Below are 17674 nucleotides of genomic sequence, written 5' to 3'. Positions count from 1 at the left end.
GGACAACAGAGAATTAACACAGGTACAAGCAGCTTACTGTCCACAATAAACAACAGTATGAATAAACTACCAGGCTGTAGTGCATGCTGTTGGATTATGGTTTAAATTCAGAAAGCATAAATATCAATGCCCTGGAACTTCAGTCCTTCCCGGAATAATACCTAATCTTGTTGGCATAACTGGTTAGAAACCACAATTGTGCTGTTTTCTAGGGAAACCTTTAATGTTTTTTAAAAGTGCAAAATAGCCATCAGCAGCAGAGGTTGCTGTCCACTGAGACTGATAGAGCAGAAGGCAAGGAGCCCAGACAGCAGTACACTCAATAATTAGTGGAGCCAACTCATCTTAAGCTTTGTTCCTGTTCTTTTTGCTATGTTTTATAAGGGCAACAATGAAACTATGGATGAAGAAGATGACAGGCAGTTACACCACACTGGACTCATTGGAAGATGGGCTGGTGGGGGCTGGCTGAGAGCAGACTAAGGTTGACGGGGCAGTGCTTCATTTGCCCATATGGACTAGCCTCCACTAGCCATTAGAAATATTACATTCAGTGTCTACATTTTGTTTGCATTTCTGTTGGCCTGGACAGGGGGAGTTGCTTGGGGATGTTTCACTTCTGCTTCTGGTATATTTCAAACAGTTTCCATTGTTCGTAGTGCCACCCAGGCTATAAATAAAAATGCAAACAGACTATAGCTTTCGACACAGTCTCTGAAAGAGATTCTCATACCAGGCACACTTATTATTTATAAATGATGTGCTCCTTACCAGAGCTATGACAAGTGCCGACGACTGCTGGACAGATCATTGATTAATGCGTTCTACGTTGGCTATCGAGATACCTCAACACAGGCTTCAAGGAAAGAAACCAAGGCGCAAAATGAACACTCAAGCCCTTCAAGATCCTATTAAGTGGGATTGCTTCCAAATTACTCTTAAGGACCACCAGTGTTGAAGCAATAATTCTTCAACATCAACTTTGTTGGACTGGTCATGTTGTGCCGATGCCTGATTATCGTCTTCCAAAGCAACTACTCTATTCCCAACTCAAGAATAGAAAGCGAAATAGTGGTGGACAACAAAAGAGGTTTAAAGACTCTCTCAAGGCAAATCTTTTAAAATGTAGGAGAAACATGGACAATTGTGAAACACTGGCCTGCGAGCGCTCCAACTGGAGAACAGCCTTTGGAGACCAGCCGTGGGCTTTGAAGACGCTCAAACTCAGGATGAAAGGGAAACATGTTAAGAGGAAGGCACATCTGGCAAACCCTCACTGTGATCAATTCCTGCCCGGAAACCTATGTCCCCACTGTGGAAGGACGTGTGGATCCAGAATTGGCCTCCACAGTCACTTACAGACTCACTGTTAAGACTGTGTTCATGAAAGACGATCTTACTCGGCTACAACTGATCACTAAAGAAGAAGAAGAAGATTTATATTCCATCTTTTCCTCGACAGGGACTCCAGTCCAAGTGGCTTACAGATATAACAGGACCAGCTAAAAACATAGGGATGAAAACAACTACAACAATTAAGCATTGATAGATTTAAAACTATAAATATAGTTTCCAAAAATGTTGTATGTTACATCACAAAAGACTCATGAGTAAGCTTGGCACCCATGGAAGAAGGGGAGAAGTACTCTTGTAGGTTAGGAATTGGTTAAGTAGCAAAAACTAGAAAGCAGGAATAAATGTAGAAATGTAGAAGGTGGAGTTTCCCGAAGAAACTGTATTGGGACCTGTGCTTTTAACTTTTTCATATATCATTAGAGTGAGGGGTGAGCAGTGAGGTAGCCAAGTTTGCTGATGACACTCAGTTGTCCAGGTCCATTATAACAAAGAGAGATTGCGAAGAGCTCCAAAGAACCTTTTCAAATAGGCAGTAAAGCAACAAATGCAATTCAACATGCCCACCTGTGCGTACAGAGAACATAGCTAGTAACTGCCATTTTAGACTACGTTATCGTGCAAAGTCATGCAGAATTGCAAACCGCTACGTACAAAAAATGCTATGACCCATGTGTGTTTTCAAAGGCTACATACAGCCTAGGGCTACAATCCTACCTAAGGGGTTACTGGGTTGCTGTTTTTATTTTGATTATATATTTTGATTTTGTTCTGTGAACCGCCCTGAGACCTCTGGGCATAGGGCAGTATATAAATTCGAATAATAATAATACCCATTTGCCAGGGAGTAAACTACATTGAATTCAATAGGACTTCTGAGGAATTCTGAGTAGACATGGCTATGACAATGTGTTGTAATAAACTAATTATTGCGCAAGCTTCGGTGGACCTGATGAAAAGATTATGCCATTTAAAAAAAAAATCTGTCTTTTATTTTTATTTTTTTAAAATAAAATTGTTATTAGATTTTCTACAATGATAACACAAACCACAAAGCAAAATGATACACGGAAAAAGAAAAAAAGGGGGGGGATCTGTCTTTTAAAGTGCCCAAAGACTCGACAACACTAAGGGTGGCAGAATCCCACTCCTACGATGCCCATGCCAGCTTTGGCTCCACCAGGAAGTCAGTCTATACTATAGTTCTATGTTTATTTTCCATCATGACATCACATCCTGGCAAACCGGGCGGACTTCCCCCCTCCCCCGCCCTCCAGGAAAGAATTCCGGAGGCGCCGGCGCCTGGGGTCGCCATGGAGACGCGCGAGAGCCGCCTGTCTGTCTCCGAGACCCTGGAGGCCTTGAACGCTGCTCTCCGAGGAAAGGCCGGGGTCGGGGCTCGTGGCCCGGTCTGGTTCAAGGAGAGCAGCGCCCGGAACTTACGTAGCAGGGATTTCCTGGCTCCGCAGGCTGCCCTGATGGCCATGTTCGCGGACGGGCAGGTAAGGGGGCGTGTCCTTCGCGAAAAGGGGCGGGGCGATGGGGCGGGGCTGCCTTGCCTGTATTCATTTATTGGTATGCAAATAGTTAGTTCCCCTGTGAGGTACCACCTCCAGCTGTCAGGTGGTGCTTTGTGATTTACTATTATTATTATTCTTTCTGTATTACAGGGGGTTGGACTAGATGACCCTAGGGGGCTCGTACAACTCTTACAGTTCTATGGATGTTATAATAATAACAATAACAATAATTCATTACTTATACCCTGCCCATCTGGCCAAGCCTCCCCAGCCACTCTGGGCTGCTTCTAACAGAATATTAAAAACACAATAAAACATCAGATATTAAAAACTTTCCTAAACAGGGTTGCCTTCAGACGTCTTCTAAAAGTCAGAAAGTTGTTTATTTCTTTGACATCTGACAGGAGGCTGTTCCACAGGGCAGGTGCCACCACCGAGAAGGCCCTCTGCCTGGTCCCCTGTAACCTCACTTCTCACAGTGAGGGAACCACCAGAAGGCCCTCGGAGCTGGACCTCAGTGTCTGGGCTGAACGATGGGGGTGGAGATGCTCCTTCAGGTATACAGGGCCAAGGCTGTTTAGGACTTTAAAGGTCAGCACCAACACTTATCACTCCATATTTTATTTATACTCCTCTTTCCAGGTATCTTAGAGAAGACTTGACTGCAGAAGTCAGCTACTAATTCTTTCCCTGCAGCAGATTATTTTAGTGATCTAGAGACCAGGTTTTAATATGTCACCCACAGCATTTTAGCTAAGAAAGCCCAGCTGCAATCTATTTGTGCTTGAAATTTGGGTTGTCTTTTTTAAAAAAAAAAAAATTAACCACATGGTGAACTGCTTTGTTTCTGCTCCTGAACAGCCGAAACCAGGAGGAAGCCGACGCTCGTTGACTCTTCTCCCTTTTCTTGTATCACAACAGGTTCCCGATGGCGTTGCTGAGAGTGTGTCTTCACTTAAACGCCCCGGGTTGCCACCCATCCGAAGTTGCCAAAAGAGCCCAGCTGGACTGACTGTGCAGTTAGAGAGGCCTGCTGTCTTTGAGCAGATCCTGAAAGCCATTCCTGTGTATGCGGAGCCCCCTCAAACAGCCCATGGGCACAGCATCCTCCTGAACTGTGTGCCACTGCACGGCTGCAAGGGCCTGAACTCGCTGAGTCTGAGTCACCTGAGAGCCATCCTGGTCACTGACCACCTCGCAGGCACACTCCGAGCTCAAGGGTTAGTAGATGCAACTCAATGGACCTATTCTAATTGTCAATCACGGATCCAGGAACATGTGTGGCTTTCTTATTTGTTTATTACGACTTTACACACAATGAGAAATAGATGCAACAATGTTCAGTGGGGGTGACTTCTAAGTAGGCATGCAGACGATTGCAGCGTTAATTTGTCCTCCCCACAGTTCAAAGCTGCTTCTATAGCTGTGAATGTGCTGTGTTTTGGAGAGAACAGTACAGTGGTACCTCAGGTTAAGTACTTAATTCGTTCCGGAGGTCCGTTCTTAACCTGAAACTGTTCTTAACCTGAAGCACCACTTTAGCTAATGGGGCCTCCTGCTGCTGCCGCACCGCCAGAGCACGATTTCTGTTCTCATCCTGAAGCAAAGTTCTTAACCTGAGGTACTATTTCTGGGTTAGCGGAGTGTGTAACCTGAAGCGTATGTAACCTGAAGCGTATGTAACCTGAAGCGTATGTAACCTGAGGTACCACTGTATTGTCCTTTCTAGGACTTCGGCAACATTCTGAGAATCTTACCTGTTTTTAAGAGAGCTCTTGGTTCTAGCCTTCATTTCTGTGGAGGAGAAGTTCAGATTTGGAAAGCAGTGCTCTACCGAATACAGCACTCAGGTCATCAGTCCATACTGGACCTTTAGCTGTTCTTTGAGTAGAATATGGAGAGTTTTTCTTCTGCTCATTTTGGCGGTTGTACGGCCAATGTTGTGTGTGGTTCTTTGCCTTTCAGGATGGATGTACACCTGGTTCCATCTTCGGTTGATGAGGAAATCCATAGATTCCTGCAACGGCTACGAGTTAAGTGGCCTTCAGCTTTGGAAGCCTCCCAAAGCCCTGAGGATATTCAAGCCATGAAGGAAAACCTTCGCCAATGTTCTCATGCCACTTTTGACCAGACGGAGCAGAATGCTGTTGTGTGCAAAGTGCACTTGAAAGGGTTCCTTGAGGAGGAGCAGGAAGACTTGGAGGGCTATGACCCTAATGTGGACGTCTTTCTTGGTAGGCACTTTATTTTATCATTTTTAAACAGATGCTTGCCTTATCCCTAAGACAGGTAACTGTCTCTTTGTATCTATCTTCACAACAATGTAGGTTGAGGATTGAGAAGTTGACTTGCCAAGCTAATATGGGAGCCACTGTGGTGTAACACTTAAGAGTGTTGGACTAGGATCTGGGAGAAAAGGGTTTGAATTTTTGCTGGTTGGCCTTGGGCCAGTCACTCTCTCTTAGCCAAACTATATAAAACGATTGGAAACCAGGTCCAATGCTGTTATACCAAGTCTGTTGACCTGACGGGTGTTTTATCAAGGAAATAGCTGTGGCTGGATCATGGTTGAATTAGTTCCACTTGGTTGCACTTCTTCTTCTTTGGCGATCACTTGTAGCCGAGTAAGATTGTCTTCCATAAACACAGTTCTAACAATGAGTCCACTGTGGAGGCCAATTCTGGATCCACAAGTCTGGATCCCACACAATGGGAACATTGGTTTCCGGGCGGGAGTTGATCACGGTGTGGATTTGCCAAGCGTGCCTTCCTCTTAGCACATTTCTCCCTTGTGTCCTGAGTTTGAGTGTCTTTGAGTGTCTTCGGAGTCCATGACACCTTTGGTAAAGGCTGTTCTCCAATTGGAGTGCTCACAGGCCAGTGTTTCCCAGTTGTCAGTGTTTATACTACATTTTTTTAGATTTGCCTTGGTTGCACTAAGCCCTAGGAAACAAGAGCTCTAGAGCTGCAGAAGCAGACAGAGCAGAAACTGAACACCCTTCACACAATATTTCCTGAGAGCCATTGTGGCATTGTGGTTGGAGTGTCGGACTGGGACCTGGACCAGGGTTCAAGTGCTAACTCAGACATGAAGATGACTGAGTAACCTTGGGCCAGTTACTGACCCTCAGCCCAAACAACCTCACAAGGTTGTTGTGAGAATATAATGGGTTGGGGGGGGCTCATGGGGACAAACATGTATCCCACCTTCAGTTTTCTGTAGGAATGGTGGGGCTGGGGCATTGTTTGGGTGGTTTAGTTGTGGGGGGCGTTGTTGCTGTTGGGTTTTTTTCGTATATTCATTTCAGATTTTGTTGTGATTAGCGTGGAAATTTTTCAGCTTGGTTTTGTATTTTTAAAATTTATCGGATTATGACTACTTTTCTTACGTTGTAGTTATGTATCTTTTTATATGTTGTAAGCCACCATGAGCATGGTTTGAACTGTGGAAAGGCAGCGTGCAAATAAAACTATGTATGCGTGTATACATGTAGTAATAATAATAATAATTCATTCCTTTTCAGTGACAGAGGAAAAGCTGCGCCATGTGGCTGAGCTGCAGTGTGTGGCCCGGCAGTGCACAGTGAGTAGACTTCAGCCAGGGGTGAACGGAACAACCCTCTTGTGTGGTCTCTGCATCTCATGTGAGCTGCCGCTCTTCTGCAGGTTACACAAAACAATGAAATACTGTGAAAATCCCTGAAACAAGAAGTAATCGACTAGAAATATTATCTTATAGAAATAAATTAAATAATAAAAATCAAAAAGTTTAAGGAAAAAATTAGAAAAACCTAGAATTGTACAAAGCCTTAACGGGATGCCGGCTACAAACCTTGTTTCACTGAACTATTCAGTTTCCTCAGAAGGAAATAGAAAAATCATAAACCTTAAATGACCAAAATTCAGAAATGGGGTTAAAACTCCCCAGAATTCTGAAGTATTGTAATATTCTAGGTTTTTCTAATTTTTCACTTAAACTTTTTGATTTTTATTATTTAGTTTATTTCTACAAGATAATATTTCTAGTCGATTACTTCTCGTTTCAGGGATTTTCACGGTATTTCATTGTTTTGTGTAATTTCTTGGTTCCGTGACTGTCTTTTTTCTACTTGCTCTTCTGCAGGTGGCTGCACCAGAAAAACACTGTTGCATTGTGCATGTGGTGAGCAGCGAGGAGGCCTTCCAGCAGCAGAAGGTGGACTTGCTATTGAGGCTGCTAGCCCCACAAGTGCTCGCAGTTTCACAGGTGAGGAGTACCCTTTCTTTCCAGGATGGCATACGGTACAAGCTGTGTGTAAAGCTCTTCCTGCTATGTTGGGTTGCTGTGGGGTCAGATTGGGACCGTGGCCCAGGGGAAGGGACTTTGACCTTTGACCTCACTGCAGCCCCATTTGGAATTTCCTGCTCCGTTTTTTTTCTTTTTTAAGAGGGGAGGAAAGCTCCCATTTATGTCAATTGGGGAGCTTTCTTTCTGTTGCAAAAAGCAAGCACATGGTGGTTGCGAGCGACTAATGCTTTGTTACCTATTTATTCCCTAGAAACACCTTGTCTGTGGGCCTGTCAAAGTCACTCGCTGTGCCTCTCCCATGGGTGCTCTTCAGTATTTCCAGTAAGTTGCTTTTCTCTGCCACTGTTACTAAAGTGAAGCGGTTATTTTTCCGCAAGGGCAAGCTGGTGATGAAAGCATGCTCTTGCTTGCGCTTACCTTCTGGGTACAGTGGTGCCCTGCAAGACGAATGCCTCACAAGACGGAAAACTCGCTAGACGAAAGAGTTTTCCGTTTTGGAGGTGCTTCGCAAAACGAATTTCCTATGGGCTTGCTCCGCAAGATGAAAATGTCTTGCGAGTTCCTGCAGGTTTTTTTCCCTTTCCCCCCCCCCTTTTTCTAAGCCGCTTATCCGCTAAGCCGCTAAAAGCCGCTAAACCGCTAATAGCACTAATCCGCTAAGCCGTCAATGGGCTTGCTTCGCAAGATGAAAAAACTGCTAGACAAAGAGACTCACGGAACGGATTCTTTTCGTCTTGCGAGGCACCACTGTATTCTGCACTTACCTTTCGGTTGCTCATGGAAATTGCTGCATTACAATCCGAGACCAGGGAGAAGAGTCGGTGGAAGAAGATTGGAAAAAATTTAAGTTTATCTACAGAAACATTGTAAAATTAAGGAATGTTAGAAGGATGTTGGAATGAAGCTATGTGGTTTTAGCAGAAATGTTATAAAGGATTAAGTAAAAATGGATTGGTAATTAGTGAAAGAAGAGAATGTAAAATTATAGTATATCAAGATAAATTTTTAGGATAAAAACAAAGATGGAAAGGATTTGCTGAAATATCTAATTGAACTAGAATACAAAAAAGGGAGGTGTGAGGAGGTCAAGGAAATAAGCAAAGGAAAGAAAGTTATGTAAAGGTTGGATTTGTGTGTGTGTTTGTTTGTTTTTGTGCTTTGTTTGTTTAACTTTTTCTACTTTTCTTTCTGTAACCTTCAAAACTTTAATAAAATCTATTATAAAAAAAAAGAAATTGCTGCATTACAGCCGCTTGATAAGCAGCTGGTTTGTGATGCTGTCTTAAGCCCTCATTCTTGACTTTGGACAAACAGCTTTGTTTCCAGAGTGTGGTGGGGCTCCTGGCATTGTGGTCCAGAAGAATGCATTGAGAAACTTTGCCGGTACAGTCATACCTCTTGTTACGTTCGGTTCAGGTTACGTCTTTTCAGGTAGCGTCCCGCGATGACCCGGAAGTACCGGAAAGGGTTACTTCTGGGTTTCGCCGCTCATGCATGTGCAGACACTCAAAATGATGTCACGGGCATGTGCAGAAGCAGCAAATCGCGACCCGCGCAGACACAGGTTGCATTCTGCTCATATTGTGAACGGGGCTCCGGAACGGATCCCGTTCGCAACCAGGGGTACCACTGTACTGAGTCCCTACCTTTGCCCACCAGCACTAGTATTATTCAGCATTAGATTTTGCACCCGTGGCACTGTAAGTATGACATGTTCTCTTTTCTGAGGGGCTGCATCATCTCCTTGCTTACAGGCTGCGGAACTCCCAGATGTATGAGGCTTCAGTGCTGAAATATGGGGACCTTTCTCAAGGTAATGGTTTGTCTCTTCATTTGTTGCATGCTGTTCTGTCTCCTTGTTTCTGCTTCTGGGAGGTTTAGATGTGTCCTACAGCTGGCACGTTGGGGGTTGTTCTTCCTATCATTCTGGGTTTCTTGCCCACTTCAGTTGGATGTCTTGCCCAACTGCTTGAAAAGGCTTTATTATGAGTCTACCAGACTTTCCTTTCACCCTGTCGGACAGGGGAACCATAAACATTTCCTCCTGGATGCGCCCCAGCTCCCAAGTGGTCTTTTCCACCGAACACTCCAGTTCCACTAAGCTCCTTTTTAATTTATTTATAAATTACTTATCTAACAAATTTATAGCCATGATTTCCCCCGCCACAAAGGAGTTGGTCAGAGCAGCTTACAAAAGGAAAGCAAACGTTAAAACAATGGTTAACCCAATCATTGAAACACAAATTATCAAACTAAGAAACATCAACAAAAGACAAGAGCCGTTAAGTGGCAATAGAATCAAAAGCTTCTTTAAAAAAAGGAATGCTTTCAATTGTCAATGGTTTTGTAACTGGTGGTCTGTTTTTCCGGCTTCCTTCCTCTAGACGACACCTGGATGGAAACAGTCGGTGTTTTGACATCAGCTGCCATCCGATTTGAGATGCTGAGCACGACCCATCGGAACCAGGTAAGCAGAGGAGTCCCTTTCAGGTGTTCTGCGTTTGCAGTCAGGAGGCGATTGGGTTCTCATGGGTGGAAGTGGTATAATTTCAGCTGCGTGGAACTGCTTTCTTTGGGACTACAACTCCCCATCATCCCTAGTTAACAGGACCAGTGGTCAGGGATGATGGGAGTTGTAGTCCCAAAACATCTGGAGGGCCGAGCTTGCCTATGCCTGGTTTAAAACATGACTCATGCTTCATGTTGTAGCAGTTACCACTCCCTCAGTTTACAGTCCCAAGTTACAGCAGCTGGGAATGTCTCACTCCAAAACAAAACAAAACCCCATAACCCTTTCTTAACAGAGTAATTAGGTGCACAGGTATGGGGACAGTGGACAGAGGCATTGCAACACTGGGGAGTGTAGATGAATTTGGGGACTTATGAAGATAGCAAACTGGCTTAGAGTGAATCGGAAGAATGCAACAGGCAACTTTGGGCCAAGGGAAGGGGGTGGTGGTTATCATCACCTTGACAGATGTGGATGTGATGGGCCATGAATAAAGGACAGTTGCAAATGAACAGACAAAATTAGCCTTATGCACGCGGATTTGTCAGAATCCCTCTCTTCCAGGAGGAGGGAGTCTGGGTTGGCCTGGGCAAGGCCACCCTTTCTGGAAAGTGGAGATAGATGGTAGCTGGTGCTCCTTTCACTTTCATTCTTCGGAGAGGAGCACCTTGGTAGCTTGCAGGGGAGGCCAGGGCCTTCTTGGGAATAGGGCTAGACCTGACATTCTGCGTCAGCTCCCCCCCCCCCCCGCCCAGCATTGATTTTTGCATCATCCTCAGGTTCTCCTGGATGTGGAGGAGACCAGCATCTCCACCAAAGGGACCAAGAGTGGAGCCTTTGTGATGTACAACTGTGCTCGGCTGGCCACACTCTTTGAAACGTACCAGCGGGCAGTAGAGCAAGGTGAGAGCCCTCCCCTCTTCACACAGGCTGTGCCACGTCGGCCATGATTCTGTGAATTGGTTGACAATTGGCCTGGACCTGGACCTTCCCTGAGAAGCTGGGGCAGTACTTAAGTTGCCTGATTCAGGATTCGAGGAAACAACTTGATTGTGGAGCTGTCGTGCTTTGTGCTTGTGGGGCCTCATCGGTCCTGGGACTAGGAGCAGCCAGCCTGCCATGGCTGTTATCATAATGAATTTTCCGGAGGAGGGAGGGTCCCTTGCACTGGCCAGTGATTTGTAGCAGGTGGCCAGAAACTATGGATCCTTGGCTTGGTTAAAAGCATTCAGAAAGGTACCTGATATTAAAATTCACCATGTGTGGAATTGTGGCACTTTCCCCTTACACACACACACACACACACACCCCTCCTGACTACAAAGGCAGACTTTGAAACTTGCACGCAGTGTCTCCCAGACTTAGAACCCAGAAGGGCAAAGTGGTGGCTCTAGCGGTTGAGGGATGGTGGCCCACACACTGCCTTCAGCTCATTTCTACTCAGCGTAGACCTGCTGGACTTAGTGAACCTGGGTTAGTCAAGTCTATTATAACTTTAGTGGGTCTACTCTAGAGCAGAGCTCGCATTGCCTATAACCCTTTATGTCTTTCTCCACAGCCCAAGCTCCTTTTCCCTTTAACGCATCCTGGTTTATTGCTGCTCTCCAAAATGCCACACAGCCCTTTATTTTGCCCTTTAGAACTCCTAAATATTGCAGCTTCCCCACCCACTTTTTAGTTGCAGTTGGGATTAATTACAAAAAAAACACACAAAAAAACTGAGCAAACTTAGGAATGTTGGTTTAATCTGCATAGCTGTCTGTAACTGGCAGGTTTGGAGTTTTGCTGCAGGAAATGTGAATCCCCCGGTATGGCTATCATTGCATTCCCCGAAAGGCTTTTGCCTAAGATGCTCCTATGGTAACAAATTTATCCCATCCAATTCCAGGTCTGTACCCAGCCTTTCCTCAACCTTCGGAGCTGAACTATGCATCTCTCAAGGAAGAGGTAAACAAAAGAATACAGTCAGCGACCATTTTAGGCACATCCAATTGATGCGTGGTTTTCCTTTTGGACCTGGATCCTGATGCATGGATCCTTTTGGACCTGGAAGAAGGCAGAACGGGGGCAGGGGGCATGTATACATGCTCCGCTGACAAGCACAGGGGCCAGAAATGGAACCCCTGTGCGAAATGGTCACCACCTGCACAATGATGCAGGGCTGCTCCTATAGGATCAGCTGGATTTGTTGGGAACACAAACATCATTTGGCAAGTTGAGCCAAGTTAGGGCAACCGCTAGAAAGCATGGAGGAGGGTCTAAAATATGCGGAGCCGGCCCACCCATGAAGCGGGGTGAAGCAACCGCTTCAGGCAGCGGAAAGGCAAGAAGCAGTTCCCCTACAGATGCTCTGTGCTGCCCCCTGCAGGAGCAACCCAGGTAAGGGAGGCTTCGGCCGCAGCAGAGCAGCCGAGTATTCCATTACCCATCTTTGCTGCCCCTAGCGAATCTAACCCCCCCCAGCCTGGTAGGGTGGCAAGGCTTTGCAAGGGCTTTTCCTCGAAGGGAAGCCCTTGCAGAGTCTTACGCCCTCCCAACATTGTGGGTGCAGCAGGAAGGTGTTTGGCCTCGGGTGCCAAGATGTCTCGGGGCGCCCCTGAAAACGTTTACCTTGTCCAAACTTTCTGCTACAAAACAGGCCTCAAGACCCCTGCCTTGCACAAATCAGCTCACGGAATCCAGATTGCCGTGTGCTTCTATACCAGTCAGGTGCTTGTGCTTTTTGTGTCCGAAATCTCATTGCTTGGTTCCCTTCTTGCCAATTAACAAACTGGGGGATGAGTATAGGTCTAATGATGATTTGGACTACAACCCCCATCAGCCCCAGCAATCACAGCCAGTGGTCAAAGATGATGGGAGTCGTAGTCTAAAACATCTGGTTGGGGAAGGCTGGCCTACTGAGACTCCCACATGTTTCTTTTCTTTCTGCAGGGCGAATGGCTTTTGTTGTTCAACAGTATCCTGCCTTTCCAGGAGATCCTGAGCCAAGTGATGCAGGTGCCCATCTCCAGCGCTGGGCTCAGAGTCACAGCCAGCACGGAGGCGGTGAGCTGAGTTTTCAGATATTGTGAGGTGGGGCTGTTGGGCTGCCTTCCCCCCTCCCCTTTATCAGCTTGGCTTCCTCTTAGCCATAGGTGAATCTGGCATCACTCTGCTTTGTGTTGCAGATTTGCAAGTTCCTGATCCAGCTGAGCATGGACTTCAGTTCCTACTACAACCGGGTGCATATCCTAGGGGTAAGTGGTCTGGGAGGAGAGTCGCTGGGGTATACTTTGAGTTGCAAGTCCACATTGCATCAGCTCAGGCTCTTTCCACATAATGAACATCTGGCCCGAAAGGTGCATTTGCTACAAGTCAGGTAAACTTGTAATAGGCTCGTTTTGAAACATACTGATCTTGAATCCTCAAATCTGGATTCAAGGCTTGGCTTTGTAGAGTTGCGAAGCCTAGAGACTGGCCAGCTTCAGGTTTGTAGGTCCCTGACTTCGTATGCCAGAAAAGGTCTTGAGTTCTGTCCACCTGCAGACTGCTCCTTGGCAGCTATTTCACTCCTCCTTTAAGCCAGGAAACTGAAATTAATGGTGGTTTCCTGTTGTGTCTGAACTTGGAACTACAGTTAATGATTTCCAAATAAGCCACAATCTGTAACCCATCTTTGAGCAGCTTCATATCTTTGCTTGCTTAGAAACCATCAATCATGGTTTCCTGGTTTGGACAGAACAGGAAACTATGGTGAACTTTGGCTTCCTTGTTTGTTTAACCATTTTCATAAAGGGAAGTGTGAGGTGCAGCTTGGGCATAACTTGGCATATTTTATTTATTTCTGAGTCAGGAGGCTGTGTTGGCATCTTCAGTCATCCATGCTAAGGCTGTACTATACGTGGTGGAAAAAAGAAACCCCCCTCTATTTTATATCCTCTGCATATATTTTTTTGCAAGAATCGCGGTGAAGAGGAAGATAGTTTTAGAGAAGAAGGCTCCAAAGACTTCTCTTCCCACCATGTGAAGCTCATTTCTGAAGCTTTGCAAACTAGAAGCTTCCATTCAGGATGTACTAATATTTTCAAAACGTTAACTAAGGTGAAGATCAGCTTTCTGAGCCTAAAGCCACAAGTGTAATTTGCCTTCGAGTGAGAATGACAGGCATCAATTTAATAACTGAGAGTCAGCTGATGCCGTCACTGACACCGCTGTCATAACATAGAACGCTGTCAATAACATAATTTCCATCACATTAGCCTTTGTTCCCACAAAATTCAGGTCTACACGGTGCCCTCTGCACGATGAAGGGGGCCCTGTCCATGGGCACTAATGGAGAAATGCACCCATTAAGGGAAGGCACAAACCCGCCACTCAGCCCTCAGAGCACCGGAGAGTTGCATCAGGCCCCTGTGACGATCCTGCTTTTGCTCCCAACAGGAACCACGTCCCCACTTATTCGGTCAGATGTTTGCCCGGTTGCAGCTGATGAGAGCAGTGAGAGAAGTGTTCTGCAGTGCCCTGGCCACCCTCCACTTGCCTCCTCTGAGCCAGATCTGAGCAAGCCTGTAGGGGTGACTACAGGCAACCTGCCCTGGCCCTCCCATTGGCCAGCTCTGTTGCGAGGAGCGATGGACAGCGCAGTCACATGATCAAGAATAAGGAGCGTGCATGCGGTACTGTTGCTGTTGGACAATCACCCATCACAGCTCAGCCTGGCCCGGCTAAATGCAATGTTTTGGACTTGAACCAAAGCGACCTGATCGCAGTGCTGGAGAGGAGAGAGGGCACAGACTTCGCCTACATTCCGGATGGTGGGGGCCTGATGAAATTCTTTGTGGAGCCAAAGTTGTGACATTCCAGTTAGGGGCGGGGGCGAGCACACAGGTTAAACACTGTAGTGGCTGCATTGCTTTTATCCCTCCCATTTTGCTCACAGCGGACCGAAGGCACAACAAAAGCTGGCATATGAGCAATCCAAAAGAAAGCACAGAGGAAGGATGCAAATGGTGGTTCACTGGTTGTTTTTATTCTGTTCTGAGCTGACTGACACCCCAGCTACGCCATGTCCCTACCCACATACAGAAAATCTTTGGCACCCGTATCAGAAAAGAAAGCTTGTAAACGAAGTTGCATAGCCTCACACAAACACAGATGTCTGCCTGCCGTTTGGGCAGAAGGCAAAGTTGTTGCTTAGAGCGCGGGGCGTTTGTTGTCCATGGCAGTTGCAAAGACTTGCTCTGTGCATACCAGGGTGGGCAGAGGCTCGTGTCTGCAGCATCAGCTTGCAGCTTAGGACAAGGATAAGGGAGGAAAAGAGGACTCAGATGTTGCCAGCGTTGACAAACTGTCCGGCGTCTCCTGTCAGCAGCTTCATTGTGGAGCAGAGAGGCAAGCTGATTGAATGGGGGCCGTGCGTATCTTATTTCTGTGGGCCCCACTATAACCAGGAGGACGCTTACTCCAAGGCTTGAGGCTGAATCTTCCCGTGAGAGATGGTGCAAGTTGCCCATTCCACCCATTTGCACCTGGCGGCCGTCTCTCTTGTTTCGCACCCGGCGCCCCAGAGGTAGGCCGGGGCTCGCTACTGCAGCTGCTTCATGAGGAGGCGGATGAGCTGCTGTCGCTGCAGCCAGTACTGGGGGCCCTGATGCGGAGGCAGCTCAAAGAAGGAGAAGGTGAAATTGCGGCTGAAGTTGAGGTTGGTGATGCTGGGCACGGGCGGCAGCTTCACCCCCTGCCACTTGCTCCGGAAGTGCCTGGGCGAGCCTCTGCTCCGGCTGGCCTTCTGCTTCGCCTTGCCTTGGAGCAGCAGGGTCCTCGGCCGCTGCTCCCCTTCGGCAGCCGGCGCCTTCTCTCCCAGGTGGTCTTGGAAGAAGCTGCAGGAGCTGGGAGTTCCTGCTGCCGAGAAAGGGACACTGTGCAAGAAGGACACCACAGGCTTGAAAAGGGCATGGAAGGAGGTCTCGGACTGAGAGGGCCCAGTCCAGGGCGCCAGGTCAGGAGTGCCCAAAGGGGCTGCTTTGGCGTGGGAGAAGCGGGCAGGGAGGCCTGGCAGCTTCTGGCCTGGTTTCTCTGAGGCGAGAGAAATGGGAGCGGAGCAAGTGTTAGTGAGGCGCAAGGCAGGAGACTCAAGCCCTGGGCTCAAGTGTTGCACTGGGCTGGGTGCACAGGGGATTCCTGAGGCAGGGCGATGTGGGAAAGGATGTGGTTGATACAAGACTCCCTGGGGAATGTCAGCACCAGCCTGCGCCCCTTTCCTCTGAGGAACACAGGTGCTCCCTCTGTTCTGGCTTGCATTCCCCGCAAAGCCCCTTGCCCCTGCATATGAGCTCTGTGCCCTCCACAGAGGCCAGGGACCCAATGGAAGCCCCAACATTAAGCAGCCCTAGAACCTGCTGCATTCCCCTCACAGCAGCCCAGCCTCTTTCCAGCTACCAGCAAGAGAGCATTAGCCCAGCGCCAGGCTCTCTGCAATCCTGCCAGTGGCAGGTGGGGCAGTGCCAAAGACCAGAGCCTCACCAAAGACCTTGCCTCCTTTGGGAATCTGGGGAAGAGCCATCCTGTTTTGCCTTGGGGTTAAGGGAGTCTTGGGAGCAGTTTTATTCTGGTGCTTGTTTGCAGCTCCTACCTGGACATGAGGGGGAAAGAGATATAGGAGGTTAAGTTTTGTAGCTCAATAAAGCAAACAGCAATCTGCGAGAGACGGGTTGTGACTCTTGGGGTATAACGCTTGCACATACTATTCAGTTTCAGTCCCAATATGCAGCTATTGTGAGTCTTGGGCAGGTGTAAACAGGACTATGTGGACCTCAAACTCTCTCTTATTGGTGGGCAACTGTTTTGATGTACAGCAGTGGAGTTTGTACTGCTGGTCAAAAGTCTTAGGAGAACACCACGAGCAGAAAGCATTGCCCTGCTGCAGGGAGGAATAATCCATAATCCTGATCATTCTATCTATTCCAGCAACTCTGTAATGGGACTTCAGTACAGCTGGAGCATCTCCTACTGTTCTGCAAGTACATCCCAGCCTCAGCTAACACACCCCTTGTTCAGCCTTGTCGATGGCTGGTCTTTTCCTCTGCCCTGAAACCAATAAACCAGCATGGAGGGATGCCGAAGCGCCACCAGGCAGCTTCCTTCTCCAGCATGGGCTCTGTACCAGGGCTAGCCCCATGACCGTGTGAATTTCAAAGCCCTAAGGGTATCCCTTGTGTATCCTAATTGCCTAATGACAAGCGTTGCCAAAGTTGCTGGACTGCAACGCCCGTCACCTCTGACCATTAAGTCTGGCTGCCTGGGAGTTGCAAGGCCAACAACACCTGCAAGGCACTGTCTTACTATAAAGGAGTGAACGTTTGGCAAGCAATGGTCTGGAGCCAGGTATCCACCAGCAAACACAGCTGTGCTGTGAAGGCAGGAATATTCATGGATGCTGGTCCTTTGCATCAATGCTGTCCTGAATTCTGACCTGCCTGAGTTTAATTCCCCACCACTGCTGAAGAGTTACATATATATCCCTGGCAATGCACCAATATCTCCACTCTGCCCCACCAATAGGGCTTTCCCTACCTTCTCCATCCAGCCTTTGCACTTCCCTCTGGCTAGGTCTTCTCTGGTCCTTGCATGGCCCTGGCACCGCCTGAAGCCGGGGGTCACACTCATCCTCATGGTGCAGCCGGGGTGGGTGGTGACACTCGCTGTGGGCAGGGCTGAACCTCGCTGAGCCACCGAAGGCAGCAGGCCTGTTGCTTCCAGGGGTGCCATCTGCTCTGGCGGCTCTGAGCCGGCCCCTCTCTGCCTGGCTCTGGGGACAAAGTGCGGCTGGAATGGCATTTTTGAGTGGACCGGACTGTAGCATCCCAGGTTTGTTGGTGGCAATGACAAGGAAGCAAGGTGGTCCACACAGCGCCTGGAGAGGTCTGGAACGGCCTGGAGAGCTTGCTACTCGGCGTCCTTTTGGTACATACACCACAGGGTGCATCCCACGATTGGTGCAGCTCTGGACGGCATTGCCCCGTTTTG

At 47.6% G+C, this 17674-nt stretch overlaps 2 protein-coding genes across 2 annotated transcripts; one reads left to right on the top strand and one right to left on the bottom strand.

Annotated features, from left to right (window-relative positions):
- Window positions 1-2593: 2593 nt before the first annotated feature.
- Window positions 2594-16348, top strand: DALRD3 (DALR anticodon binding domain containing 3). Its single transcript, XM_083724270.1, has 14 exons — window positions 2594-2855; window positions 3795-4093; window positions 4839-5107; window positions 6398-6456; window positions 6997-7119; window positions 7412-7482; window positions 8916-8974; window positions 9546-9628; window positions 10450-10573; window positions 11559-11617; window positions 12602-12715; window positions 12838-12906; window positions 14090-15799; window positions 15890-16348. The coding sequence occupies exons 1-13, from the start codon at window positions 2667-2669 to the stop codon at window positions 14207-14209; spliced, it is 1638 nt and encodes a 545-aa protein (XP_083580396.1). The 5' UTR covers window positions 2594-2666; the 3' UTR covers window positions 14210-15799; window positions 15890-16348.
- On the bottom strand, window positions 14657-17487 carry LOC310837931 (uncharacterized protein). The gene is made up of 3 exons (XM_083725176.1): window positions 17222-17487; window positions 16172-16280; window positions 14657-15724 (listed from the first exon to the last, which is right to left on the bottom strand). Exons 1-3 carry the CDS (start codon window positions 17483-17485, stop codon window positions 15234-15236), a joined length of 864 nt encoding a protein of 287 aa, XP_083581302.1. The 5' UTR covers window positions 17486-17487; the 3' UTR covers window positions 14657-15233.
- Window positions 17488-17674: the final 187 nt, after the last annotated feature.

This window comes from Podarcis gaigeae (assembly GCF_964106915.1).
Source record: "Podarcis gaigeae genome assembly, chromosome: 2".
Classification (NCBI taxonomy): domain Eukaryota; kingdom Metazoa; phylum Chordata; class Lepidosauria; order Squamata; family Lacertidae; genus Podarcis; species Podarcis gaigeae.
The sequence above is the reverse complement of the archived record's forward strand: the minus strand, read 5'-3'. Positions and strand labels throughout refer to the sequence as shown.